The sequence below is a fragment of the Rhinolophus sinicus genome, chromosome 17 (assembly GCF_057876585.1).
Source record: "Rhinolophus sinicus isolate RSI-liver-muscle chromosome 17, RSI-T2T, whole genome shotgun sequence".
Taxonomy (NCBI): domain Eukaryota; kingdom Metazoa; phylum Chordata; class Mammalia; order Chiroptera; family Rhinolophidae; genus Rhinolophus; species Rhinolophus sinicus.
In genome coordinates, this window is record NC_142517.1 from 195,175,893 (window position 1) to 195,202,870 (window position 26,978).

Sequence of the window (26,978 nt, forward strand, 5' to 3'; positions counted from 1 at the left end):
GGCCAAGTGTACAGGCTCAGACACAGGGATTCAAATCCTAGTTCTGGCTCTGCAACCCTGGGCATGTTACTGAATCTTTCAAAGCCTTCATTGTCTTGTCTATAAATGGGGACAATAATGGCAGCTATTCACAGGGAATCTGTTGAGAATTAAATGAGGAACACCTGTGTCAATGGCTTAGTGCTCTGTATGGTACATCAAAAATGCTCCATGGATTTCAATTATTTAAAAAAAGCTTTTTCTCAAAATGTGCTAGAGTTGGGATTGATTTGCCTTTTTTCTGCTTCAAAGTACATGTCAGCTGTAAACCTTGCTATTTTTAATATCAGTCATTACCAATTGATGAGAATATTCTTGTTGAAGCTCTTGACTCTCCCATTTCCCTGCAACTCCAGTGCTTTTTCCTGTATCTCACAGCTTCCGTTATAATACTCTAGGCAAAAGGTAATATTCCAGTTATCTATTGTTGCATAACAAACTACCCTACCATTTAGTGGCTTAAAACAACAACTGTATATGTTACATATAATGAGTTTATGGATGAAAACACGTGGGCAGGGCTCCATTCATCTTCTGCTCCATTTAGTGTTGACAGGTTACTCGGTGATACTCGGTTTGCATGGGTGCAAACAGCTACAATTCTGGACTCAACTGGGATGGTCAGATGTTAACACATAACCTCTCCAGCATGGTGGTTAAGGTAGTCAGACTTCTTACATGGAGACTCAGGACTCAATTACCCTGTGCAAAAAGAGTATGACCTCACTTCAGAATTCCCAGGCTATCAGTTCTTCCACATTCTATTGGTCAAGCAAGTTACTAAAGCCAGATTCAACATGAGGAGAATTAGACTCCTCCTCTCAAAGGTAAGAGGAGGAATTTGCAGCCACATTTAATCTACCAGAAGTAATGAGAGCATACAAAGCAACATTTTTAATGGAAACATACACATCATTGAGGAAAACAAAATAAAAAGAAATACACATGGCTTCCTCTGCGCTGCCCACAGAGGTGGCACTCATCTTCTACTTGGCATCATGGCTGCCCTCAGACCACTCATGGAGCCCAAGATCACCAAAAAGAGGACCAAGAAGTTTATCCGGCACCAGTGAGACCGATATGTCAAAATTAAGCGTAAGTGGCAGAAACCCAGAGGCAATGACAACAGGGTGCACAGAGGATTCAAGGGCCAGATCTTGATGCCCATCACTGGTTATGGGAGTAACAAGAAAACAAAGCACATGCTGCCCAGTGGCTTTCGGAAGGTCCTGGTCCACGATGTCAAGGAGATTGAGCAGCTGCTGATGTGGAACAAACCTTACTGTGCTGAGATTGTCACGATGTCTCCTCTAAGAACCGCAAAGCCATTGTGGAAAGAGCAGCCCAGATGGCCATCAGAGTCACCAATCCCAACGCCCGGCTGCACAGGGAAGAAAATGAATAGACAGCTTGTGTGCACATTGTGTTTTAATAAAACCATAAAATTCTTTCCAAAAAAGAAAAGAAATATACATGATTGTTTATCCCCTCTATGGATGGAGAAACTCTCTAAGCATAAGAGGATTGAGGGAAACCACAAAGGAAAATTTTGATAGAGTTCAAACTTCTGTATTTCAAAAGCATTGTACAAAATAAATAATAAAACTGAAGCCACAGAAAATAGCTATAACATATAATAGGTTAATATCACTAAGGTAGAAAATTGATACAAATCAATAAGAAAAAGTTAAGTCCAATAGAAAACTAGGCAAAGTAAATGAATGGGCAATTTCCCCCAAACACGAAATATATGTGACTAATAAATATGTGGAAAAAAATCAATTTCAGTCCAAAAATAGAAATTAAAAACACTATAAAAAATTTTGTGACCTCTTTGACTTGGGCTGACCAAAAATATTCTACTGGATACTGGAAAGAATATTGGGAGACAGGCAGGTGTCCTCAACAAACTTCCTGGAAATCAGTTTGATAATATATATCAAAAGCTTTTAAAATGTTATAGTCTTTGAACAACTAATGCTGCTTCTAGGAATTTATCCTAAAGAAATAATTATTAGAGTGCACAAAGATTTAAATACAAAGATATTCATTGCATATTGGACAAAAGAACAAACATTTGAAAGAAATCTAACAATAAGGATTGCTTAAATAAGTTATGATGATATTTGCACTGTAATACGATACAGCCATTAAAACAAGGTAAAATATGCCATTCGCATGGAATATTTTCACAATATATTGGTAAGGGGAAAATATGCAGTATGATACTATTTTTGCAAGACAAAATATATTTATTTACATAGAAAGCAATGTTGGTACCAGACAAATATCATTGCTTGTGCTACTCAAAGCCACTTAAAGGTGCAAATCTTCTGACTGTGTCAATATGACTGTCATGGGTTGAGTTGCGTCACCCCAAAAGACATTGAAGTTCTAACCTCCATACCTGTGAATGTGACCTAATCTAGAAACAGGGTCTTTGCGGATGATCAGTTGAGGTCATTAAGCTGGGCCCTAATCCAATAGAAAGAGGAAACTTGGACACAAACACATGCACACAGAGAGAATGCACCGTGTGAAAATGAAGGCAGAGGTTAAGGTGATGCAGCAAAAGCCAAAGAAAACCAAAGATTCCAGCGAACCAGCAGGAGCTAAGGGAGAGGCACAACCCTCAGAAGGAACCAACCCTACTGACACCTTGATCTTGGACGTCCAGCCTCCAGAACTGAGAGTCACTGAATTTCTGTTGTTTAAACCACCCAGGTTATGGCACTTTGTTTTGACAGCCCTAGCAAACTAATACAGAGTTCTGACCCTGTCTACCAGAGGAGGCCGCCTGGCCCCAGCTGGCACAATCAGGCTTTTTGAAACTTGGATCTGGGACAGAGAAAGACTGAGTCACTAAGACTGAAAAATCATGGAAGCTCCAGAGCAAACAAGGTAAACAAGAGGACCACCAGTGAACTAATGAATGAGCAAAGGAAAGTGGTCTTTGGAGAGAGATGATTGGAGCAGGTGGAGAGACGGAGGCCCAAGGACGGAGGCCCAAGGCCTCACAGAGCCAGCGAGCGCAGTCTTGGTGTCCGTTGGAGTTTAGTTCCCTTGAGGCCCAGGGATACTCTGTACCCTGCAGGTTTCCCTGGAGCTCACTGCAGCCTTTAATAATATCGTTGTGTCTGGATCAGCCAGAATAGATTTCCATTCCTTACGACTCAAAAGGCATTGATGAGAGCAGTCAAGAAGGTTATATAGCAAATGTCAGCACTGGCTATTTCCAGACGATGGTTCTTATTTCATTCCTAAGGCTTACCATAGTTTCTAACTTTTCTACAAGAAACCCATATGATATGTTTCTTTTTTTTTTCAAAGCTAACTAGGTTTATTTATTCAATCATATAGCAAACAGTTATTAAAAGTGTCCTGTGTACTAAGCACTGTTTAGACCCCAAGGATGCAATAAACAAATCCACAAAAATCCTTGCCCCTGTGGAGCTAAAGATAAAGAAATTGATTAATAAAATATATAGTATGATAAATAGTGATAAGGTTATGGAGAAAATAAAATGGAAGAAGGAGATGAAATTGTCCAGTGAGGTGAAGAGTTTTAATTTTAAATACAGTGATCAGGGAAGGTTTCCTTGAAAAGGTAAGTGTGCACCAAGACTTGAAGGGGGTGAGGGAGCAAGTGATTGAATGTCTGGAGAAGAGTGATTCAGGCAGAGCAACCAACAAATGCAAAGTATCTGAGGCAAGAGGATGCGTGGAATGTTCCCAAAAAATCAGGGTGGCCAGTGTACCTGTGACAGAATGAAAGAGAGGGCAAAGGCTAGGAGATGAGGTCAAAGATGGAACGGGGGGTGGGGTGGGGGAGTAGGAAGGCAGACCATCTAGGGTCTTGTAGATCATTGTGACAACTTTGCTTTTTTGGACTATATATCAATTGGGGTATAGCAAATTATCTCAAGACATAGTGGCTTAAAACAACAGCAAACATTATTACCTCACCATTTCAGTGGTTTGGGCTTGAGATTGCCATCAAGATACCGGCCAGGGCTCTGTTGTTCATCTGAGGGCTTGAGCAGAGCTGGGAAATTAATTTCTAAGGTGGCCCACTCACATGGCAGGCAAGCTGGGGCTGGCTGGTGGCAGGAGGCTTCAGTCACTCACCATATGAGTCCTCCATAGGGTTGTTTGAGCATCCTAATGACATATGGACTAGCCCCCTTTGTGACCCAAGACAGAACAAGGTGAAAACCTCAATATCGTTTATGACCTGGCCTTAGAAGTCATATTCCACATACAATACTTTGAAATATTTTATTGGTTGTACACGTCAGCCCTATTTAATGTGAGAGGGAACTAAACAAAAATGTGACTATCAAGCAGCAAGCATCATTGAGGGACCTTTTGGAAGCTGGCTACCACAGTTATTCTATTTAAATGATCATTTCCAACATGTGCAAAGACAGACAATTTGCCAAATTCAACTGCATCCCACTTTGAAGGGTTTATCTAAATATAACCACATTGAGGAACCAAATAATTCTGCAATTCTGGCTTCCAAGGGACCTGATCTACGGTAGTCAGTCTTTAATCTGTAAATCCTGACATGTTATTTGTCTCCAGAATGAAAACATCTTACTAAGATTCTTCTGTTGTAAATAACAGCCGTCAACTTCAGCTGGCGTGAGCACAAAGAAATGGAACTTTGGGGCGGATTCTGTGGTGTCTCGTAGAAACCACAGAAGGACTGAATTGCCGAACCCCAAGAAGGGTAGGAAACAGGTTCTGGAGACCTCTGTACCTGCAGTACAGGGTTCTTCTCTAGGAGTTGCTGTAATGTGACTCAGCTCTCACAGCACAAGCTCCTATCTCAGTTCAAAATGCCAAGTCCCTGTGAAGGAGCATCTGAAGGGCTCGAATTGGGTCAGGTGTGCCCTACACCACCTAGACCAACCCCCCATTGTGGGGGAGGGGGTATGTGATACAAACTGCACAACTGAGGGCTCACCTTGAGTATTGTATGGAGGAAGTTCCCAGAGAAGACTGAGTCTCTGTGAGCTGAGAAGCCACCCTAGGAAATATCTGCTATAACGCTGGTAGAGGTATTGTATTCCGATGGCCGCTGTTGAGATTGACTTTTTTGCATTATTGTATGCACGTTTGTCTGTATTTTTACGTAAAATTATTTCATTATCATACCAAGCAAAAGGAACAGAAATGCTTTCATATCATCTAATATCCAGTCTAAAAGTGCTTGATTATCTCAGGGAGTTTTTTGTTCTTGTAGTTCTACATTTAAAATTTCTTGGTTGTCATTTAATTTTGTTACATTTAGTTTAATTTGATTCACATGTTAATTGTTACTGTAGCTGAGGATCATCCCCCTCTCCCCCCACCCCAGGGGGCATTTTGGTAAAGAGTGGAGTGTTTTGGGTCGATCCAGTGATGGACAGAGGTCCCATTCCCATTCCTGGCAAGTGGAGGCTGGGACCCGAGCAGCTCCATCTTTTGCAGTCTGTGGCATAATCCTGTACATCCCTCCCCCATGCTGCGCACAACTTTCAAATGTCCCACTAGATAGCGGTAGGGCTGGCAACTTACTTAGAATCATCGGAGCTTCAGAATGTAACTTTGTCTTATATGTAAACAAAAGGACTTTTTAAAGGCTTTTAATACACACTCAGTATACACTAAGAATGGAACTACTATGTATGTAAATTACAGGAAGATTATACTTTATTTTGCTCAACGCTTTACCAGGAGTTGTTCCCTATTGTAGGAGATCACATCCCTTACAGCAGTGCTGATGGTGGTAACTGAGTCTCCAATGTCCCTGTACTAGTCTTCATTCATAGCTGTCACAGGTGTGGTAATTGCACTTTTAGGAACTAGCATCCGTTTCATTATGTCTTCCGGTGTAGTCCGCCTTTAGCTGTTACCTATTGAAATACACCCTCAGTTCCATTTCCTAGCCTCTTTCAACTCTAAGCCTCTCTCAGCAGCTCTTCTTATCATGCCCAAAGCAGATGTGGAAGTCTCCAGCGGCATTTCCCTTAGGATAATGCCTGACATCCAGATTTGGAGTGGGGAGGGTCAAGAATTGAACCTGGATTTTCTTAGCAACCCTGATATTTTGGGGGAGAGGATGAGGAAATGATCCTTTGGGTCACAACAGAAAGAGAGCCAGCTGGAGCTTACCAGGAGGAAATGTGTGTTGCCTCACTCCTGCCACCACTGCCACCGCGATTGCCACCATCCTCACCACCCACCTTCATAACAAAGCTCCTAATTTACAGGCTTAGGATTCAACTTACATTTCCCCAGTGGCTTCACTATGCCAGCCATTTTACCAGGCATCGTACAAGCATTGAATTAAGCAAGGGAACTGAGACTCAGTTTCTACAGTATGGAAAAGATGCCAAGAAATCTTCCTAGAGCCCTCACCCTGCTTCTAGGAAGGGCCAAGTGTCCTTTCCAAGTTCAGGCAGAGAGAGGTCTCCTTTCTTTCCATTCTCTTTGTCTCTTTTTCTGCGTGTGCAGCCTCAGAGGAGAAGGGGATTGGGAAGAGTTCTGGCCAGATGGCAGGGTAATAAATGAATCTGATTTAATAATGTGTTGCTCTCCTCTTAATTAAAAGGCTTTTCCCTAAATGACTTGCTGATAACACAAGCAGCACACACCGGTTGGGCAAGCATTGGGGGCACCAAGGGAAATCTAGACTGAGAGGAAGAGTTGGATACAGAGGCCCCAGATGGGCAGATGCAGCCCACCCCACATAGGCCAGGTGGGCCAGCTTCAGGGCCATTCTCTCGCTTCGGGTCTGAAATGTGCTTAATCCCATGACAGAGCCTTGGGGAGCTGGCTCCTCTCTGGGCGCTGTGTTTGTCTGGAAGCTGACTTCACCATAAGGCTTTTGAATTTCTGGGATCAAGATATAAGCTCCATTTTATCTGACACGTGGCTTGGCACTCAGTTTCCCCAAAGTCCCATCTGGCCTGGGAAATGGTTAGATGGCCTCTGGACCATTTTGCATACGTAATGTTACTTATACACTTGATATATCGGGGCTGCGGCAGGAGCGGGTTGGGGGGGGCACCCATTGTTCCCAGCATTGTTGGATCTGTAGTTGTAATTAAATGATACTCTTTAATAAGCTCTCTATGTCTTCTGTACAATATAGTCCCTGTGACTAAAATCTGTTTTACAGCAATTATCATACAGAGGCATATTTTCAAAGCCTCAGATGTAGTTAGAATGTGTTATTGATAAAGTGTTAGCTAAAAATTTAGATTTTGAGTTTGTTCATGAGGGATTACTTTTGTTGATATTGATATGCCACTGCCCCCCCCACACTTTAATTGCCGTTGACAGTTAGAGATGCCAAATTCAATCTAAGCCCACATAACACACACACCCCCCCCCCACCTAGGGATTCCTGGCCCTCCCTTATTCATTCAGACTTGTTGAAAGGACGCCAGATTCAGGGCAATATCCTGTCCATCTATAAGTTTCTGTCTTAAACGTGATTTCATTTAATTAACCAGATTTTCCTCAGTGTTTGTAATTCCATCCAATTGAATCACCCTTTAATCACCATCTTCTGAATGTCAAATTCCTACCTATCTTTCCAAGTCCAGTTCAGACCCCACTTCATCGGCTTAGCCTTCCTGGTTCTGTACTCTGTATGCCCACCCCCCAGCACTCCAGCCGCAAGAAGCTCACCAATCCCCATAGCAATTATTCTTTTTGTATTCCGTTTTTGACACATGTCTTCTCTCTTCCCCTAGACTTAAAGTTCCTTGAGACAAACTTTTTCTTTCTAGTGTTTGTATTCCACTCCTAGACAACAGCGTCTTGCACACAACTGATAAAGACGGAGTTGCAGAGGCTTCGTATTTTATTTCATCCATCGGCTATTATTTATCAGTACCACACTGTTTTCATTATTATAGCTTTGTAGCATGTTTTTAATAATAACAATGGAATAATAACTTACTATATTCCAGGCAATAAGGTAAGAACTTTCCATTATCTCATTTACTTCTAACAGGAAGTCTCTGGGATGGGCACAATTATTTCCATTTTATAGACGAGGAAGCCAAAATATAAAGAAAGTAACTTACTTCAAGACAAATGCAAAGGGCAGAACAGTGTGCACGGTATGCTACCACACATAAAAAGGATGGAAGGACAAAAATGTTTTTACCTAAATGTGCATAAAAAATATCCATAAAAATACACAAGAAAGCGATGGTATGGGCTGCCTGGTGGGGAGGGAATGAGGTGGCTAAGAGTCAGGGATAGGGGCCGGGGTAGATTCAAGTCTTGCAGGCACTGAAGCTCATCCAATTCAGGGGGGGGAGCTTTTAAATAAAAAAATAATACAAAATGATGAATACGGAATTAGGTACAGAACCTTGAACGGCCTTATGCAAATAAAGATCCCTGAAGGCGAAGCTTATATAACTTCATATTAAATCTGCTCCGGATGGAAGAAAACAGTTCACTGTTTTGCTCTTGCATGTGTATGGAGTTTGAATCACGTGAATGCATTGCCTATTCAACAAATTTATAGTTTTTAAAATTAATACTTTTAAATGCCATCTCTCCAATGGACAGCATGAAACAGAACTTGTACATTTTTCAAAAGCACATAACTTTTGATTTGTTTACAGCAGAGAAGGATGTGCCTACAGCAAGCTGGAGGGGGCGATGAGAAGGAATTCTGGAGTTGTCTGTTTAAGGGAGGTGGGCAGTGGGAGGCGAGGATTTCCTTCCACCCTGCAGAAGTAGAGACTCATGGCGGAAGTCTACAAGGCTCGAGTATGTAATACTTACTGGACTACGCATCACTTGCTGTACAAGTAGGGTTAAGTAGAGAGGCCCTGCTCTTTCAGAAGTTTACAAGAGAAAAAGAAAAGAAAACCTGAAAGAATATTGAATTGCTAAGAGGGAGCTGATTTCCTGGAAACAAGTGCTGGAGGACCAAAGAGGTGAGTGGACTGGATGCTAATGCTGTTTCCCAAATGGATCTGATGGCCCGTGGTTTTCTATTATTGCATCCAGGAGTAGGAGGTCCCTTCCTGTAAACTACCTAGAAAGCATTCATTCTCTTAACCGCTCAATTAGGATAATTTATCTCTCGGACTTAGTCTGAGTGTGCCCCTATCTAATGCAGATGTAAATAACTGTTTGTAGCAGGTGGTCAACCTCGTGTCCTCACCACCCTAACTCCTGAGCCTGCAGCTTGCAGCGTGTCTCCATGGAAGGAATTGATCACAAGCCCCTCAAATCAACAGAAACATAAACTAGCTAGCAGCTCCCGCCATATATCTTTCTCCTGTGGACAGGACAAATTTGACCTTGGAGAGAATTTGGAGTGGACCCTAAGGAGAATCTTCTGACAGTAAGAAATGTGAAATACTGGAGTCAGGGAAGGAACAAATGGCCTTTTCCTGTATCCGTAAGAACCCCACACTTTGGATGGTTAGTTAGATGCTGTCGTAGTTACAGTGAAGACAGGATGCAGCCCTCTTAAATTTTCCCCTTCTCTTGAAATTCCTTAACAATTGAATGACCTTTTGTTTGTTTGTGTCATGTTACGTTTTATTAGGGTCAGAAGTAGATTCCCTTTCTTTTTCTTTTCCTGTTGAAGTGGGGAAGACAATTGATGGCCACATAAGTGAAAAATCAGACATATGAGAGTGGGGAAAGGGTAGGGACAGGAAATATAAAGCGTTTCACTTGTACTCTTTGAGAACTGAAAACCAGGAGCAATTCAATCTACAACAAACTACTAAAAATAGCTTTAGTTCCAAGATGTGGGCAGGCTGGATATGGGGTTCGAGGAACAAAGAGGAAAATAAAGAATTTAAAAAATAATAAATGTAGCATAAAATTAGAAAGAAAGGCATAAAAAGAGACAAAGCATAAATATAGAGAACCTAGAGGTAAAGGGGCCCAGACAGGGACAGGTAACACTAACACTGACTGGCTTTCATGGACTGTTACTTTCCCCCTGGTGGCCTTCAGGGATATTGCACCAAGCCAACCACAATCCAGCGTTAACTTTTCCCATCTGTAGACACAAGTGGGGTGTCACCACTGGGGCAATTTCCCCTGGGATGGATAAAACTGTGTCAAGAGGGGGCCGGCGCTGTGGCTCAGGTGGTTGGAGCTCCATGCTCCTAACTCCGAACGCTGCCGGTTCGATTCCCACATGGGCCAGTTCAACTCCTCCAGTCCCGCAAGGGATGGTGGGCTGCGCCCCCTGCAACTAGAAAACGGCAACTGGACCTGGAGCTGAGCTGCGCCCTCCACAACTAAGATTGAAAGGACAACAACTTGACTTGGAAAAAAGGCCTGGAAGTACACACTGTTCCCCAATAAAGTCCTGTTCTCCTTCCCCAATAAAATCTTAAAAAAAAAAAAAAAAAAAACTGTATCAAGAGTAGAATCCTGAGCACAGTCTGGTGGCTCTCCCCTTGCTGTAGGAACTTCTGGATGAGGAGTAGGAAATAGGACATCTGAGATGGAGTTTGGGCTCCAGTATTATCTATATCCTTGAACAAGCTACTTAGCTCTTCTTTGACTCGGATTTCCATCAATAATTATGAAAGAACGTAATTGTTCTGATTCATACTTCTGTGAAGAAGCTGCCTAGTATATTAAAAAAAAAAAAAAAAAGCACTTCATGGGAAAGTTCAGTTCACTCTCCCAACTTTCTCATCCACCTTCCTGTCCGTTACCACCAGTGGGAGGCGAGCCATGAGGCTCTGAGTGTGTGTGTGTGTGTGTGTGCCGGACTCATACATTCAGGCTCCCTGAGAAGAAGATGTGGTTCTGAAGTCTCTCTCCAAGCATCTTTCCAAAGTGACAATCCAGCCAGGCCACCGTCATCTCTTCTTCAGACTCCTGCCATGGCTTCCTAAAAGTCCTTCCCATGGGCCCACTTGCCTTCCTCTAGGGCATGCTCCACTCAGCAGCAAGAGCAGCCTTCTTAGGACACACATCAGATCACACCATTGCAGCATGAATGCATTCCATGGCTTCCCACAGCTCTCAGAACGAAATCCAAACTTCCTTTCAGAGCTTGCAGGACCCTGAAAGTATCTGTCCTACTTGCCTCTCCAGCTGCTTCGTCTTGTGCCCCTCTCGTCCTCTCACACCACCCTGCAGCCACACTAGCCTTCTTTCCGTTCCTCAAACACACCCAGCCAGCTCTTTCTTGCGTGAGTGCAGTGTGCTGCCTTTGCCTCCGGTTCAGAACCCTCCGCCCTCTGATATTTGCATGACTGCCTCCTCTCTCCCATCCGATCTCAGCTCCACTGTTTCCCCTTAAGGAGGCCATTTCTCACCACTCTGAAATAGTTCTTCTTGGGCCGTCTGTTTAGGTCCTTCAAGCCCTTATCATTTAGTTTATTTGTTTCCTTTTTTTGGTCTGCCTCCCCAGCTAGACTATAAACTTTATAAAGAAAGGGTGAAATCTTGGGGTTCTTATTCAGTTACAACAATATGTGGCCCATAATAGATCCTTGAATTGTTGTTAAATAAATATATGAATGAATGGATGAATACAGTGCAACTTGACATATTGGAGGAACAAAAAAAAAATGAAAATTTTACAGGTTTAAGAAAACTGGAGCCGGGTGTCAAGGGGGTGCTTTTGGCAAAGGATGTGCCAGCTGTCTCAGTAGAAAATGTGCCAGATTTGAGAGAGAGGCTTGTGAAGTAATCACAGTCACCAAGACCAAACAGAGAAATTAAGACGCTTGGAGAACCCTCCCACTGAACTATGGAATGAACCATGCAGAACTAATACTGGAGTTTCTGTCTTTATAACGCATTTAGAGTTGGGAGGCGGGGCTAGGGGAGGCAGATTACAGGAGGGAGAAAAACGGAAGTGTCAGACTGAACGCTATTAAATTCATCAGAAAGGAACAACCACTCAGGAAGGTGAATTTCTTGGCTTATAAACTTTCTCATTGCTCCTCTGTGCTTTGGATATGCAAATGCCTGGCCACTGATGGCACTGAGGAGAGCAGAGTCACCTATTCCATCCAAAGTCTTGCATTTGCTCCAGAATCTTACCACAGTGCTCTAGATGTAATCAACCTGAGTGACGGCATGCCCTTGAGGTGGCTGTCCAATCTCCCTCCCCAAAGGGCTGTCAAGCCCTGTCTAGGGAATCAGAAATGGAAAGCGGGAAGGCCCGCACATACATTACTAACACATAAGCTCCAGGGAGAGGGACTTACATCTGGTGTAGGTGCCCAGACATGCTATCAGGCAAGGGCAAGCGTGCAACAACTAGTGGTATGTTTAATTAGTGTCCAGAAAGAGCCCTACACTGCGACTGAGTTTCCCCATTCCAGCAGGCCTCTGCCTGAGGTGTGACATTGGGCACAGCTGACTTCTCTGGGTGTGTGTTTATAGTACACAAAAGTGCTTTCTATAGACTAGCTAGCAGCTGATCTGGCCTCTATGGTCTCACCTATAAAACCAGATAGTCTCTGAAGTCTCTTCCAGCTGTAAAATTTGATGTATTAATATATCTGTGAATCATCTATCTATTGTATCAACGTCTATTTGTCTGCTGCTCAGCTGAGTCCTGAGCCACTGATAATAGAAGTGGACTGTTTCCACGGTTGTCAGATAAAATATAGGACACCCAGTTAACTTTGAATTTCAGAGAAACAACAAACACTTTTTTAGTATAAGCATGTGCCATGCCATATTTGGGACGGATATCTGGGACGTTAGCTACATCTGACCATTTTAGCTGCTTGTCTTCTATCCTCCAAATACTGTAACCTTTTCAACGGATGGGAACTGCGTCTTAGGCATCTCCGGAATACCTTACAAATGTGTCTGCCAGGCTTTTGGATTTCACAGACTAAACATTATTGGATTCTTTTGGAGGAGAAAACAACTTTTCTACCTTGGTAAATAAAGGCATTTATAACCATCACCACTTTACTAAAGAAAAGCCAGTTAAACATTAAAAACTATGAGACGAATTCTCGTCATTTTATGTTAACTGTATGAAACAATATAATTGCAATTTATATAATTTTATAAATCATTTAAAAATTTTAACTTTACAAAATACTCATCACATTGTCCTTTTGTTTATCTATTTCTAAGGCAACCAAGGGACGCTTCAAACCAGTTTGGGACTGTTCAGCTGATCCTCTGGGAGCTTCAGCTGTGCACTGTTTATTTGAAGGCTTTGCACGACTTTTTGACTTTTTTGCGTTAGCTGCCAGGAAGCTCCGAGTTAAAGTGGAGCTCAACTGCTCCAACTCTCCTCTCCTCTCCCTTCATTTCTTGGCTCCTGTGCTTTCTTCCAGGTCTTTAAACCTTTTAATGAATGCATTTTCACCGTAAGTTGTCTCAAGAACTTCGGAAGTATAGAAATTATTTTTTTAAAGCCTTGCATATGGTAAGACCTCAATAAATGATGCTGTTGGCAAAGCAGAGATAAATATTGAGTGGTATCCAATTAGCTTACTTTTTTGTTTTTGTTTTTTTTACTAAATTCTTATTTAAATTTCCCATTCTTAGAAATTTACAGCGAGAAAGGTAATCACATCTTTTAATCCAATTCCAGACCTACCAAATTGGGATTTGGGGGATAAGATTCATGAATCCACAGGAATTCTAGGATCCAAGGTCCACTCATCCATATGCCCTTTTAGCTATACCGAAGGGCAATATATCATTTCACACGTGAGACGACTGAGCACAACTAAGTGAAGTGACTGTCATAGGAATTGGTGGCAGGCAGGGGTGAAGTGCACAGCACCCAGCTTTCTTAGCAAATTAACTGATTCTGTGGGAAACAGGAAGGACAGGAAAAGTTGTCCGTCCATTTCTGTTCATATTACATAGTGGGAAATGGGTGCCTGGTGTAGAGAAATGAAAGACCTAAGAAGATTTACCTCAAATAACAGCAACATCCTGCTCCCATCTGCTCTGAGATTTCACAGTTCACTAAGCACTTTTCCCATATCATCTTGCTTTGATTCTCACAACAAGAATTAGCAAGATGGTACTGTTTTCCATCTTTACTTTACAGATGAGAACATGGCGGCACAGTCACTGTGTTTATGTGGCCAGTAAAAGGGGTAGAGCTGAGATTTGAACACTTTCTAATATTAAAAGTCAGCCAAGTCCAATAAGACAGGCCAATATCTTTGACATTTAAAAAAACAAAACAAAACAAAACAAAACTGATTTACTGGTTCAAAAGTTACACAAGTTCTATATGATGATTATAAGAAAATTCAAATAATTCAAAAAAATATATATTCCTGATCCTGAAGAGTTTGGTAAGTTTTTTAATTTCCTTCCCAGACCTTTTTCTATAAGTTTACATACTCTTATAGGTAATAAATTTTTTTAATGGATCGAACTATATGCATTGCTGTGCTTTGCTTTTTTTCTTAACAATATGTCTTGGCCATTTTCCAAAATCCTTAAGTAGAGATCTACCTATTTGTTTTTAAATAAGCTATGTATGAAAACAAAGTAGCATTCATATGTAGACTGACTATAGGGGAATATTATATTTACCACCAATGTGTAAACTGGAGTTGATTGTGGAAGGAAAAGGGTGCTGGTGCTCAGAAATGGGTTAATCTGACTCTGATGGTATCAGTTTACTAATTTTGTTCTTGGGGGCGGGGGGAGCCTTCAGATTCAGAATCACGAATCGCCTAACAAGGCCTTGAAAAAGTTATAGAATAGCCCTTAGTTTTCCCATCTGTAAAAAGGGGATACCAACAATGTGTGTTCTATAAGGTTGTAGTGAGGGTTAAAGGAGATGATTTATTAAATGCTCAGAGCAATGCCTGATGATGACGACGATGATGCTCACTTCGCCTTTGTTCCTGAGATGGGAACTTAAATTGCAAGGTTATCAACTCCAGGAATGGATACCCTAGGGAATACTTTTTATTATGCACTACCAAATCAGTCTGGCCGTCTGCGATGCCTTTTGGAGACCGTTCTGACAACGAGACTCCAGTTTTGGAAACCTCAACGTTGGGACCCAGGCTTTCATGATCCGTGCTGGGCTTAAGCTTTGGGGGAACCGAGGACTACAATTCCCAGGGTGCATCCCTTCAGCCTCGCCCCGCCCACGACTATGCGTCGTTCCGAATGCGGGCCAGGCTCCTGGCCCAAACTACAAATCCCAGAAGAAACTCCAGCACTGCTCCAGTCTTCGGGGTCATCACTCCTACTTTTTGAGGCGTAACTGCGGTCCCGTTGCACGCTGGGAAGTGTAGTTCCTCGGTGACCAAGCACCCTACGCCTTTCAGGCCCAGCCGTTGCAATAAAGCTGGCGAACTGGTCGCGCTCGAATGCCGGTCCTAACGGTCCACCCGGAAGCGTAATCCGGCTCGGACGGCCTCTGGAGACGCGCCTGGGTTCGGGGTCCGCGGTGAATGTGGCTCGCATTCTAGGCCTTACCGGGTGAGAAGGGAGACTGGGAGGAAGGCGGACGAGACCAAATGCCATCCTGGAGCAGGGAGTGAGCCAAAGGGAAGGATGAATCCAAGTGGAGATAATACTAAGGGATGGAAATGGAGCGTGGCTCATCCTTACTGCGGGACGGAAGTGAGGCGCGCCCCCCAAATGGGGTAGAAACAGAGGTCCCAGCGAGCGGAGGAAGAGGGGCCTCCGTATGGTGCAATGGCTTTATGGTTTGGGGCTGATTAGTGGGACTTCATCCCATGGTCTTGCTGCCCCTGGCTAATGGAAGCAGTTGCCGCCTCGGGCCTTAGACCTGGAGAGTTCGGGGGTGCTGGAAAGCCCTGGTGGGAAAGTTACCCAAGGAGCTTCAGGGCTTCATCTGTACCCCGGGAACAAAGCCTCTCCCAATCCCTTCCTAACTGCTGGTGGTTGGAGGAAGTGGAAAGTCTCTGGGGATATTGCCTGGGGTTCTGGCCAAAGGGAATCCCAGCAGGAAGGAAACCTTTGAACCCTCAGGCTCCTCTCAGAGGCCTAAAGAGTGCTCTGGGGTGCCCCCTATGTCACCATTATAAGCATGACATGCTATTACACGGGTGGGGGCTATTTAGTCTGAACCAAGGCAGTCAGAGAAATTGGTGTCCAACTCCCTGGTTGTACAATATTGCAAAAGTGGCTCAGCTCGTAGAAAAATGACTTGAGTAAAGAAGCAGGGTACGAAACACAATGTATATAATCATCCTATTTTGTAATAAATGCATATATATTCCAAATATGTAGGATGTGTCTATGGATCTGAATAGAAAACAAATCAGAACTATACTGTAAACTCTGAACAGTAGTTACTGATGGATGGTGAGATTGCAGATTAATTTTACTCTTCATTACATCTTCATGTAGCATCTGAATTTGTAACAATGAGCATGTATTACTTTTTTTCCCCCCCTTGGTTTTCCAAGAGTCACTGGGTTGCGGCGTGATAGTGCATTTTGGAAGGCAGGCCGTAAGGCCAGCTGCGCTATGGGTTGCAGCTGGCCGCCTGCAGATTGGTTTGCCAGGAATGATAAGGGGATTGACTTCAGGGGGTGAATTTAGTGTGCAGTCTGTGAGGCTAATGCTTCTTTCCTTCTTCCAGGTTGGGAAGAGTCTACGTTAGCAAGTATCACACCATGGTAGGTGGTTGTTTTGATCCATGTCGGTCTAATCCATGTCCTTTCTAGTTTGAAATGTTGTTTTTCTCATTATCTGATGGAATTAGGTTCCACTGCGTAATTTCCTTGGGATCTGATAACACACTTTGTCTAGGGAATAAGAGGGAGAAAAATATTGCCACTGAAATACTGCTTCAGCCTGGATTCGATCTTGCTTTTTGCTCTTTGTCAGGGTCATTGTTTTAGTGTCTGTGTGTGTGTGTGTGTGTGTGTGTGTAACTATAAAAGAAACTTTAATATATCCTTTTGTTCTTGTGCATTTCCTGGGACAAAAGCTTTTAAGATCAAGTTTGGAACAGAAAAAATACATTTCATGTGTATTTCAATCTTTTTTTTTTTTCTCCTTCCTCAGCTTTTGCCACGTTTCTGATTAAAGATTGCCATTCCTGCGTTAGCATTTCCCTGTTAAAATGTCCTTGCCTCTTACAGAGGAGCAGAGGGAAAAGATTGAAGTGAATCGACAAAAGGCTCTGGCCCGTAGAGCCGAGAAATTATTAGAACAGCATCAGAACGCCGGCTCAGGCCCCTCCATCACTACCCACCCTTCCCAGTCCAAGCAAGGCGCGTTCCAGAATCTCCCCAGGGATCCTTCTAAGCCAGTGAGCCATGGTGTCATTTTCAAGCAACAGAATCCCAGTAGTTCATCTCCTGGTGACCAAAGACCTCATGACGCCCGCAGTGTTCATCTCAGTACTTCAGAGCGGGCAGAAGGGATGTGGAAGAGGCAAGAAGAGATGTCCACAGCCTGCCCACACCACAGCCCCCCAAGTCAAAGGACTCTCACTGGGATCTCCCCTCCATTGGCACAAAGTCCTCCAGGGGTTTCCATCCAGCAGCTCGCAGGTTATGAGTTAGGTCAGAGTCATCCTCAGGCATCACACGGGACCAAATCGACACCCTTTGCTAACACAACTCATGAGTCTTTGGCCAAAGCAAAGAGTTCCCAGGATACGCCAGCTTCTTCCTCTGGACAGCTTCCCAGGGATCCTGAATTAGAGGCCACGGCAGCGAAACCCTCCACTTCCGGGCAGAACATTTCTGATGTCCATTATGGCTCGGGGCAAGTGACTCCCAGAACAGAGGGAAGACTCCAACAGAAATTGGGGGCCTCACTCCCCAAAGCAGTAAGCTCCCAGGAGGGAATATGTGTAAGGAATGGAGACGGTTTCCAGGTGCAGGTTGGATACAATGCAGAGCTTATTGCTGTGTTTAAGAGTCTGCCCAGCAGAAGATACGGTAATGAGTGTTCATTCAGTCTAGTTCTGTAGATGTTTTGTTTTGTTTTCTATTTCTAGAGTCTCTTTTAATACAGCAGTTCCTCATATATATGAAGAGGGTTCATTGGCACATTCTGTCCATCCAGTTGTTAACATGTTTCTATTTTAGCCTGTGTTTCCTTTTGTCATAGACATTCCTTCAAACAGCTGCCAAAATTGGGGGCTGCTGCATGGCCATATGGAGAATGGATGAATGTGTAATGAGAGGCCAGCTCCGCTGCCAGGTGCTATATATGCATTGTAGCACTTAAGCCTAACAAGTATTTTTTGATGAAAGTAGATGTTTTCATTTTAAAGGCAATGGAACTGACTCAGCAAGGTGAAGTATGATGCTCAGGTTTGTCTGAAGGGCAGAGCCAGGATGTAGCTAGCTAGCTCTGCCATGCCTCCGTGCACACGCCTTCTCATACCTGAGCTTTGCCAGACTACACTGGGTCTCAGAGAACCTGGATTCCAGTCCCACCTCTGCCCTCAGCCCTCTTAGGTAAGGCCCTTAGCATCCCAGGGCCTGACTTGAATTTCACAATATAAAAAGCATTATCCTTATTTATAGTTGCTATTTGTCCTCTCCAAAGATTTTGTAAATCAGTGGGGGCTTGTCAGTCACCTGTTTTGAAGGTAGCATTCATTCATTCATTCATTCGTTCGTTCATTCAGCTTTTATTGAGTGTTCAAGTACAAATCATAACAACAGTCATCAACCTCACTGTGAACAGACCATGTACTTCTGTTTCATTTCAGATCCTGCCACCAAGACATGGAACTTCAGCATGAGCGACTACAGTGCCCTGAGTAAGTAGGTGTGTCGTCACCCCTCGTGCAGAAAATACTGGAATTGAAAAGTTTCTCTGGAGTAGCAGACGTGGTCTCGCTTGTGGGCCCCATCCCAGTGTTCTTCTTCCTTCTCACTCTGGCCAGTCTAGTGAGTCAGCTCGTTGGGTAAAAGTCACTGGTAGTGTTAGCAAAAGCTGGCACTTAATGGAGCCTGCTACGTTCCAGTCTGTGCTAAGCCCCTTACATAGGTTAAGTCTCTTATTCCGTAGAACAACCATTTTACAGATGGGAAAACTGAGGACCAGAGAGACTTTGTAACTAACATAGGGTCACACAGCCAATAAATTGTGCAACTGGTATTCGAACCCCGACAGTCTTGACTTCAGAGTACATGTTCCCACTGGCCTGCTGATTCCAGCCATGACGGGCAGCTATGCCAACCCCTGCCCCCAGGAAGGTTTACATCTCAACAGACAGCCCAAATCCTCATAGCACTCTCCATGTGGCTAGTTAACTCGAGAGTGCAGGACTCCAGCCAAGGCCAGGTGTGGGGAGGCCAGGTCAGGATGTCGTCGGGACCCTGCATACACCGCTGTCTTCTGAGATTTTGTTGACAGTCCTACACCAAAGTTTGTCACCTCCTAATGCCTTAAGCCTGCACCTCTTCCCTGCGTGTTCTCATCTCCCAGGAGCCATTTCTATGCCCTTTCTTCCCTCCCTCCCCGCCATTCAAAACGAAAAAGATGAGGATGCATGGTGAGGTCACTCTTGCACAGATTTGGGACATGAAGTAGAATTCTCTGGAGCACCAGTACAGTTCCTGGGGGCTGATGGGACAGCCCCCTGCAGAAGTTCCTATTTCTCTCCTTGGCCTCCATCTCTTAAAACGTATGGTATTAGGTGGTATGCTTTTCTTTGGTATCTGCTGGTGACCTTTTTGCGAGGCTCATTTTTACTGTTATTTTAATCCATTTGTAAGGTGTTGGGAGGGGTAGAGCCAGTCCTCTGGGTTAGAATTACAGGTCTTGACACCTGGTTTTCATGGTTGTGTGGATTAAATCAGTGAATTCCTCTGTCATGATTTTGTCTGTTTTATCATCTTTTTACTCCTGTTCTCTGGCTGCAATGCATGGTGACCTGTATGACTTTGGCGTTTGCAAATTCATTTAGGTTTTCTGTGTGGTATGATTGCTTTTGCTCACTCTCCACATATTTTTTGAAAACCATTTAATGGGCACAAAAGTCTCTATATAGGTTTTGGATGAATTTTACTGATTATGAATTGTTTAGCTCCTTAGCAGTGTTTTGCACACTTGATCTGCTATCCACCACGCTGTACCTTGAACAGTCTTAATGATTGTGGAGTTGTGCATTTATCCTTCTTTTTAAATTTTCGGATAGGTTCATGATTGCTGTGTCTTCTTAGTAGATTATACTTTTCATCAATATAATATGTAAAGACAGTCTCTATCAGTCTTTTTGTCATTTTGGGTGTACCTCTGGATTTTGCTTTTTTAACCCCACCACATACTCAGTGTAGAACATATGGAAAGTATATCAATGTGCAAAGAAGAGAAACTATCCCCCATAACCTCCCTGCTCAGTTAACCACTATTGACATTTTGGTTTTGCTCCTTCCACCCTTTTAAAATATACAAAATTTTATATATGTAATGCAATTTTATCTTGCCTTTTTCACTTAGTATTCCAGCATTGCGTTTTTATTTTAATGGTAAATGTTAACAGTTAATTCTGAGTGATGAAAATGTGGGTGTCCATTATTGGACCACTTTGACCTCTAAAAAAATGATTTCATATTGTTGAACTTAACACTGTTTTTTTTGTGTTTTTGGCTTTTCCAAAATTTCTTCCTAAAAACAATGGCTATATGATATTCTATTGTATGAATGTGTCATAAATTGCTTAAATCATTTTCTTCTATTTTATTGTATCTTTTTTTTCAATTTGTCAATTACCATTGGCATTATTATTTTATAGTAGTTGCAGGTTTTTTTTGTCTGTTTTAATTTGCTCCCAGTTTTTTCCACATTAAAGCTGTAAGAAACACCTTTATCCATAAATTTTGTATTTTCGATTGTTAGTTGGGAGAGATTCTTAGAAGTTGAGTCATTATGATCACTTTTTGCGGCTCTCGCTATATATTACCACATTGTTTTCCAAAAGGTTTTGTTCCCAACTAGCAATACAGATATCTATTTTTGTCATCTTTTAAGTTTGATAAGTAAAAAAATGTCTTTTTATTTCTCTGATGATTTATAGAGTTGAACGTTTCTTAAAATGTTTAATAGTCATTTCCCCCCCTCTCTTGCTAGAGACATCTCTCCTTATCTTTTGTGGTCTTGGTATTTTTTAAGTTTGAGTTCTGTTTATCATTCTTGCAATTATCTTTATTCAGTAGTTTTCCCTTTCAATTCAGTTTGTGTTTTTTGACAGTTTAGTTTTATGTAGTCAAATCTATTAACCTGTAAAATATATCAGTAATAGGTAAAATAAGGTACAAAACTGTGCTCCTGTGGCCCGACAGTCCTTTGTCTCTTTCCCTTGTTCTCCAAGCAGAGAAGTGGCCTGGAAACAGGATTAAATGGGTGATTTCTGGTGGGTTGACTCTAGTGGCTTCTCTGACACAGCAGCAGAAATTATCTAATAAATTGACTCCTTCTGGTGAGATCCCTCTTCCTCCTTTTAGTTTCTGACTTCTAAGTGTTGTAATTTGAAAGCTTAAGGAGCAGAAGAGTTATGTTTAACAAATACTGAAATTCCCAAAGCCCCAGTTAAAGCACTTGCAAACCTTGCCAGTCCAGCCGTGCCTTTTCTTGCCCACCTGCCGGACAGAATGCCCCCTGCCCCTGCCTCCTCGGCCTGCCTGTGTGTCCCAGGGCACGTGGAAGTCACCCACCTTGACACTTCTGTCCTTCTTCTTCTTCGGCAGTGAGAGCAGCCCAGCGCCTGCGCACGGTCGTCCTGCAGCCTTTGGAAGGGGCCAGCAGTGTGGCGCAGACCAGCCTGCCGTCAGCCTCCTCCCTTAGGTTTGTCAAAGGGCAGTGCATGCTCATCTCCCGGGCCCGCTTCGAAGCCGACATCGACTATTCAGAAGAGCTGGTCACACTGTTTAAACAGATGGATTCTGGAAATTACGGCAAGTTACTGGCCTCTGCCTGATTCCCAGGATGTGCAGTGGTGTGTGATCTCAGAGGAGGGTGTTTTTCTCTCTCTTTCAATATTCAGAAATGACTTTTCTTGGTAGAGCCTCTTGGATCTGCTCCTCTTATTGTAGAACAGTGATACCTACATTGTGCCAGGTCGGGGACACATAGTGGGGCCTGTCTTGTCCTTCAGGGCCTCCCAAAGAGAAGACCCCACAGTTTCCCCAGTCACCTGGTCAGTGTCTTCTTGGTAAAAGTAGGTAAATTCCGGCTTCAGCCATTTAAATCTACCTGTTTATGTTTTGTCCTTAGCAAAGCTTGAAAAACAGATGCTTACCCTAAAAATAAAAATAAACGCCTTTGTGCGGACCAAGGCAACAGCTCTCAAACATGAACATGCTCCAGAGCCACGTGGAGGGCTTGGTAACACAGACTGCTGGGCCCTGCCCCAGAGTAAATATGATGCCTGCCTGCCCCCCAGAGATACCAAGTAAATTGGTTTGAGGTGGGTCTAGGCAGTGGTATTTTTAAAATCTTTCAGTGAGTCTCGTAATCAGCCAGGATTGACAACCACTGCCCAAAGCTAAGCAGTTTTCCTTTATTTTGGGGGAGGTTCTTCAAAAGCTGCCCCCTTGGATAAGGTGCAAAAGTCAGTTTTAGAATTCTGATTTCCTGGGTTTCATTCTTAGCTTGGGCCATGTTGTCTTACAAAACAGTGTGGCTTTTATGGGTTAATATTCCCATTCTTGACATGGTTGTAGCCTTTCCCTTGGCAAGTAGAAAGCAAACCCTTAACACCTCTTGCCTTTGAAGCATCATGTTCAGACAATGTCGTGGAAGACGCCTCTGTAGAATTACTTGCTCGGTGAGTTTTCATCGAAGGGCTTGGGGCTCCTTCAGGAGGAAGACGGTTCTGCCTGTTACATTTTTATCCTTTAGAGGACAGAGTTTTAACTGGTAAGAGCAGGCCAGTGAGCAGAGTTTCGATGAGATGTGGTAGGCTCAGCCTGAGTCATGGAGACAGCTGCTCACACAAGGGCCAGGATTCTTTGCCTCTCCTGCCCCCTTATGAAGTTCGGCTTCAGCTTGGGGTGGCCCTTAACAGGCAATCTCAGATGACCTGGGTCTTCTGAAAAGTGTGACCTTTGAAATCACACTCCTGACACAGCCTGCTGTTCTGGGAATGTGCATAGCTGAAAGAGCGACACCCCGTCCTGCCCACACTCAGACATCCAAACCCACAGTTGGAGTTTTTGCCGTCACTCCTATTTGCAGACTTTCCCCTTTGCTGCTCGGCCAGTGTCAGGATCCAGCTGTTTTCAGGAAGAATCTCCTGCCCTCTTCCCACAGTAAGAGTAGTCTGTCAGCTTTGGGGCTTTCTGTCAGATTACACCTAGGCTACCTTGCTTTTCTCCGGAATCTGACCCACTATGTCCATAATGCTTTTTCCCTGACCGCCGTGCTTTCCAGTGGTCATACAGAGAAGAATTAAGTTTTGCTGTTCAGAAAGCATTTGTCAAGTTGAAGTTTTCTTGATTTTCTCAGAAGATAGATTAGTGGGGAGGGTAACCTTTCTTAGGTAATTAGCCATTGTTGGATAGTGAGATGCTTACCCTTTAGTTAATTTTGTGTGTAGTTTATGCTATACGATACCAACCAGATGGCCTCATAATAATAATAACAGTAGTCATAATTTAAATTGCTTTATTTTGAGTGCTCACTGTCCCAGGCACACTTTCATAAGCATTTTATATTTAAATTTCCTGTAATCCTCACAAGGACCCTGTGAGGCAGCGGCTTTAATATCTTCGTTTTTCAGATGTGAGAACTGAGGTACAGAGAAGTTAGGCAACTTGCCCAAGGTCACATACATCTAGGAAGTGGCAGAACTGGGATTTTGACGTAGGCTTTGTGACCGTTCCAACCACGTGCAGCTTGTTTCCTATGTGTAGAATGGAGCTGGAAGTAGTGCCCAGCTTAGAGCATAGTGAGGAGAAGGTGGGTGTGAATCTCCTGGCATCATGCCTGGCTTAAAGGAAACACCGAACAAGTGTAAGCTATAATTGTTACCCCCGATCTCAGAAACTCAGGGCATTTCTGACCTGCTGGGCCATCCCCCGTCGCGTCTCCCCAAAGCACAGTTTGTCACCGCGCTTACAACCCAGTGTTGTCGCCGTGACCGTTTGTCTTTCCTCCTGAATTCTGTGAAAACCTCAATGGCAGGCACCCTCAATTTCTGTATCCCCAGTGCCAGGCACAGGACCAGCCATGTCCCCCGAGCTCATTGGAGGTTTATGAAACCAGGGAAGACTGAGTGTGGGGCTGTAGCAAAAGGGCAGAGTATCATGTTTGCTTGTTTGTTTGTTCTCATTGCAGATGTCAAGACCAGGAAGTGGAACTTTCTCTTGGAAGACCACAATAAACTAAGTGAGATGCCCACCTTGCTTGTTTTAGATCATGCTATCGGGAAGCTTTTAATTACCTGCCTTAAGTTGGATGTATTTTAAAAGAACCTCCTCCTCCCTGCGTTGCGGTGACATCCCATGCTGTGTGCAGGACAAGTAAAGGCAGAGGTGTTCTCAGGCAGCTGCGTGCCTGTCTGCTGAGATGGTGGTTTTACAACAGCCCAGGTGGACACAGGGCCTCTTCTTCCATCAGGGAGAAGCGGTACCAGTCAGATTCCTGAGGCCGTGAAACCTCCCACCCATCACAGAAGTATTAGAAGTGAGGGTACGTGGACTTTGGGGACCAGAGGTGAGCTAGGATTGCTCAGTAGGAATCTACTTAGACTCCCTCTAAGAAGAGCCTCTCAATTTACTTCTAGAACCAGACGATCTACCAGAGGCGAAAGCCTAGGCCAGGGTGCGGAAGCTTTTAGTGAGCACTTTGGAGACCGACCAAGGGAAGGGATATGTGTACAGATAAGACTACAAGAAGGAGAAGCCAGTGTGGGCTCCTCAGTTTTCTTCTCTGTGCCCTGCTTGGGTGGGGCACTACATTCTAATGTGCCCGACAAAGGGGGACATGGCCAGAGCCTAGCCTGTCCTAGGATGCCAGTCTGTCACCTGCCTGCCAAGCTGTCATGGTTCTGCTGTGCCTATGCAGCTGACACAGCTGATGTTCCTCCCACTTGACCCCCCTGAAGCCTTGGTGGGCCTCCCAGGCAGTGGTGGGACCAGTCAGGCCAGGAGAGACATGATCCAACCTGGGAGCTCAAAATCATTGGCCCTCATGCCCACCAGGCTAGGGCTGTAAGGAGGAGGGAAAAGCTGGGTTTCTTTCCTTTGTCTCTTTATATGACATACTATGCAATATCAGGTAGATGATTCAGCATTCTGGTCCCATTTGTCTCTTTAGAAAGAAAGGGCTCTTTAATCTATATCTGCCCTACTACCAGAAGTTAAATATAAGGGAAGAGCTTTTAATTCCTTGAGGAAAGACTTGTTGCAAACTCGAGGTTAAGTTTGGATACAATTGGATGCTTGGTGTCAGGAAACACTAGCTGAAGCAGAAAGGATGCTTGACGTTGATCTGAGACTCCATGGCAGCTGCTGTTCGGAACTTGTGATTCAGGGTGAACTATTTGGCCAAAGCTGAATTTTTGATGAGCGATAAGGAGTGAATTTTTCTCTCTCGTCCCCTTGCCTTTTGACCACAGAAAGACATGTAAATATGTTAGTTATAAAGACTTGACTTCCGTGGAATGACAAAAAGCAGGATACTTACAGCATTAGCAGATGAATATAATATTGAAAAATCGTGACTCATGGTTATATAATGATTCCAGCTCTTGTGGGCCATAGGCTCCTCGAAATAGCTGATGAAAATGATGGCGTCTTCATCCAGAAAAATACGCATAATGGCCACACTTAAAATTTTGCATTGGGTATTAATTTTACCATGGATCTGGAGTTAAGAATTCTCGATTTTAGGGTTCAGATAGCTTTTCTACGTGCAGTCTTGTGATTATAATGTCTTGTGGAAGGGAAGACTGATACTCCCCCCAGCTCATAAATCGGGAAAAGCTTGGACCCAGAGAAAGGAAACCATTTTTTTCCTTATTGGGAGCATCCCAGGGTCACGATAAAGTCAGTTACAAAAATCAGACTGAAATTTCAATTTTGAGTTTGTAACATGACCTATTTGGGAATTTAGAAGTCAGATGCACGAACTAAGCGGCAAAAGAGACCGGGCATCGCGGGATACCGCAGTTCCGGTTTAGCTCTGATCCCACCATTCGCGGACGGTAAACGGGAGCTTTGCACCTCTCCTCATCCCTCGGGCTGGTTCCTCATGTGTGAATCTAGGTTATTGACCCTGAGCTAGTGAACATGTGCCTGTAACATGTGCCTAATTAAAAATGACATTAAGACCTTCTGAGTATATGAATGCTCATTGATGATGTGGTGGCAATTGTTTTCTCCAGATCAGGGGACTCTAAGAGCTTTCCCTCTCTGTCTTTTGTAAGTGACTTGAGGCCTTTCCCCGTAGTGAAACTGGCATAAGGCCTTTTGTTTTCCCCTGACTGTCACATCCAGAAGCGTTCTGCATCCCCCTCAGTGATTCCGTCTCGTCAGCTCCCATTTGAAAACATGCATATCTCTGCTCTGCTGCGTGGATCGGTGGTGGTCTGTCCAGGAGCCGTTTCACAGAAATGACTTCTAGATGACTCAGGAGCCAGGCAGCACATTGCTGTCAGCTCCTGCCTCGGGGAAAGGACAGGAGCCCAGTCACTGACAGCGAACGGGGGCTTTCTCAGAATCACACCCAGTCGGCTGACATAGCAGCATAGGGTTTTGGAGACAGTTGGTAGGAAACAGAGGAGGCCAGTTTTTTTTTTTTTCCTCTTGAGTGGCTGAAAGAACGTAATGCTTATAAAGCACCACATTTCACACCAGCTGGATTATCAGCCATTTCTTAGTTTTCATGAGGTGAGTTCTGAAGATCAGTAGGATTAAAATGAAAATGGTTTCTGAAAGCACATGGAGGGTGCAGTCTCCTGAAGTGTGCAGAAATCAGCACGCTCACATTTAATTTGGAGGCATAAAATGTATTTCTGTGTCAATGTGGAC

At 43.7% G+C, this 26,978-nt stretch overlaps 1 protein-coding gene and 1 pseudogene across 2 annotated transcripts in view; both read left to right on the forward strand.

The window, feature by feature from the left end:
- Positions 1-279: 279 nt before the first annotated feature.
- LOC109445072 (large ribosomal subunit protein eL32 pseudogene) lies at positions 280-3,815 on the forward strand (annotated as a pseudogene).
- An 11,479-nt stretch (positions 3,816-15,294) lies between these two features.
- Positions 15,295-26,978, forward strand: part of SMARCAL1 (SNF2 related chromatin remodeling annealing helicase 1) — a 50,605-nt gene continuing 38,921 nt past the window's right edge. The window contains exons 1-6 of one of the 2 annotated variants that reach the window (XM_074312945.2): positions 15,295-15,483; positions 16,616-16,652; positions 17,121-17,927; positions 18,710-18,760; positions 21,693-21,899; positions 24,283-24,333. In XM_074312945.2, the coding sequence (XP_074169046.2) occupies positions 17,405-17,927; positions 18,710-18,760; positions 21,693-21,899; positions 24,283-24,333 (832 nt within the window). In that variant the 5' untranslated portion in view covers positions 15,295-15,483; positions 16,616-16,652; positions 17,121-17,404. Of the gene's footprint in view, positions 15,484-16,615; positions 16,653-17,043; positions 17,928-18,709; positions 18,761-21,692; positions 21,900-24,282; positions 24,334-26,978 lie in introns of both variants that reach the window. The other variant, XM_019727054.3, reaches the window with a different exon arrangement.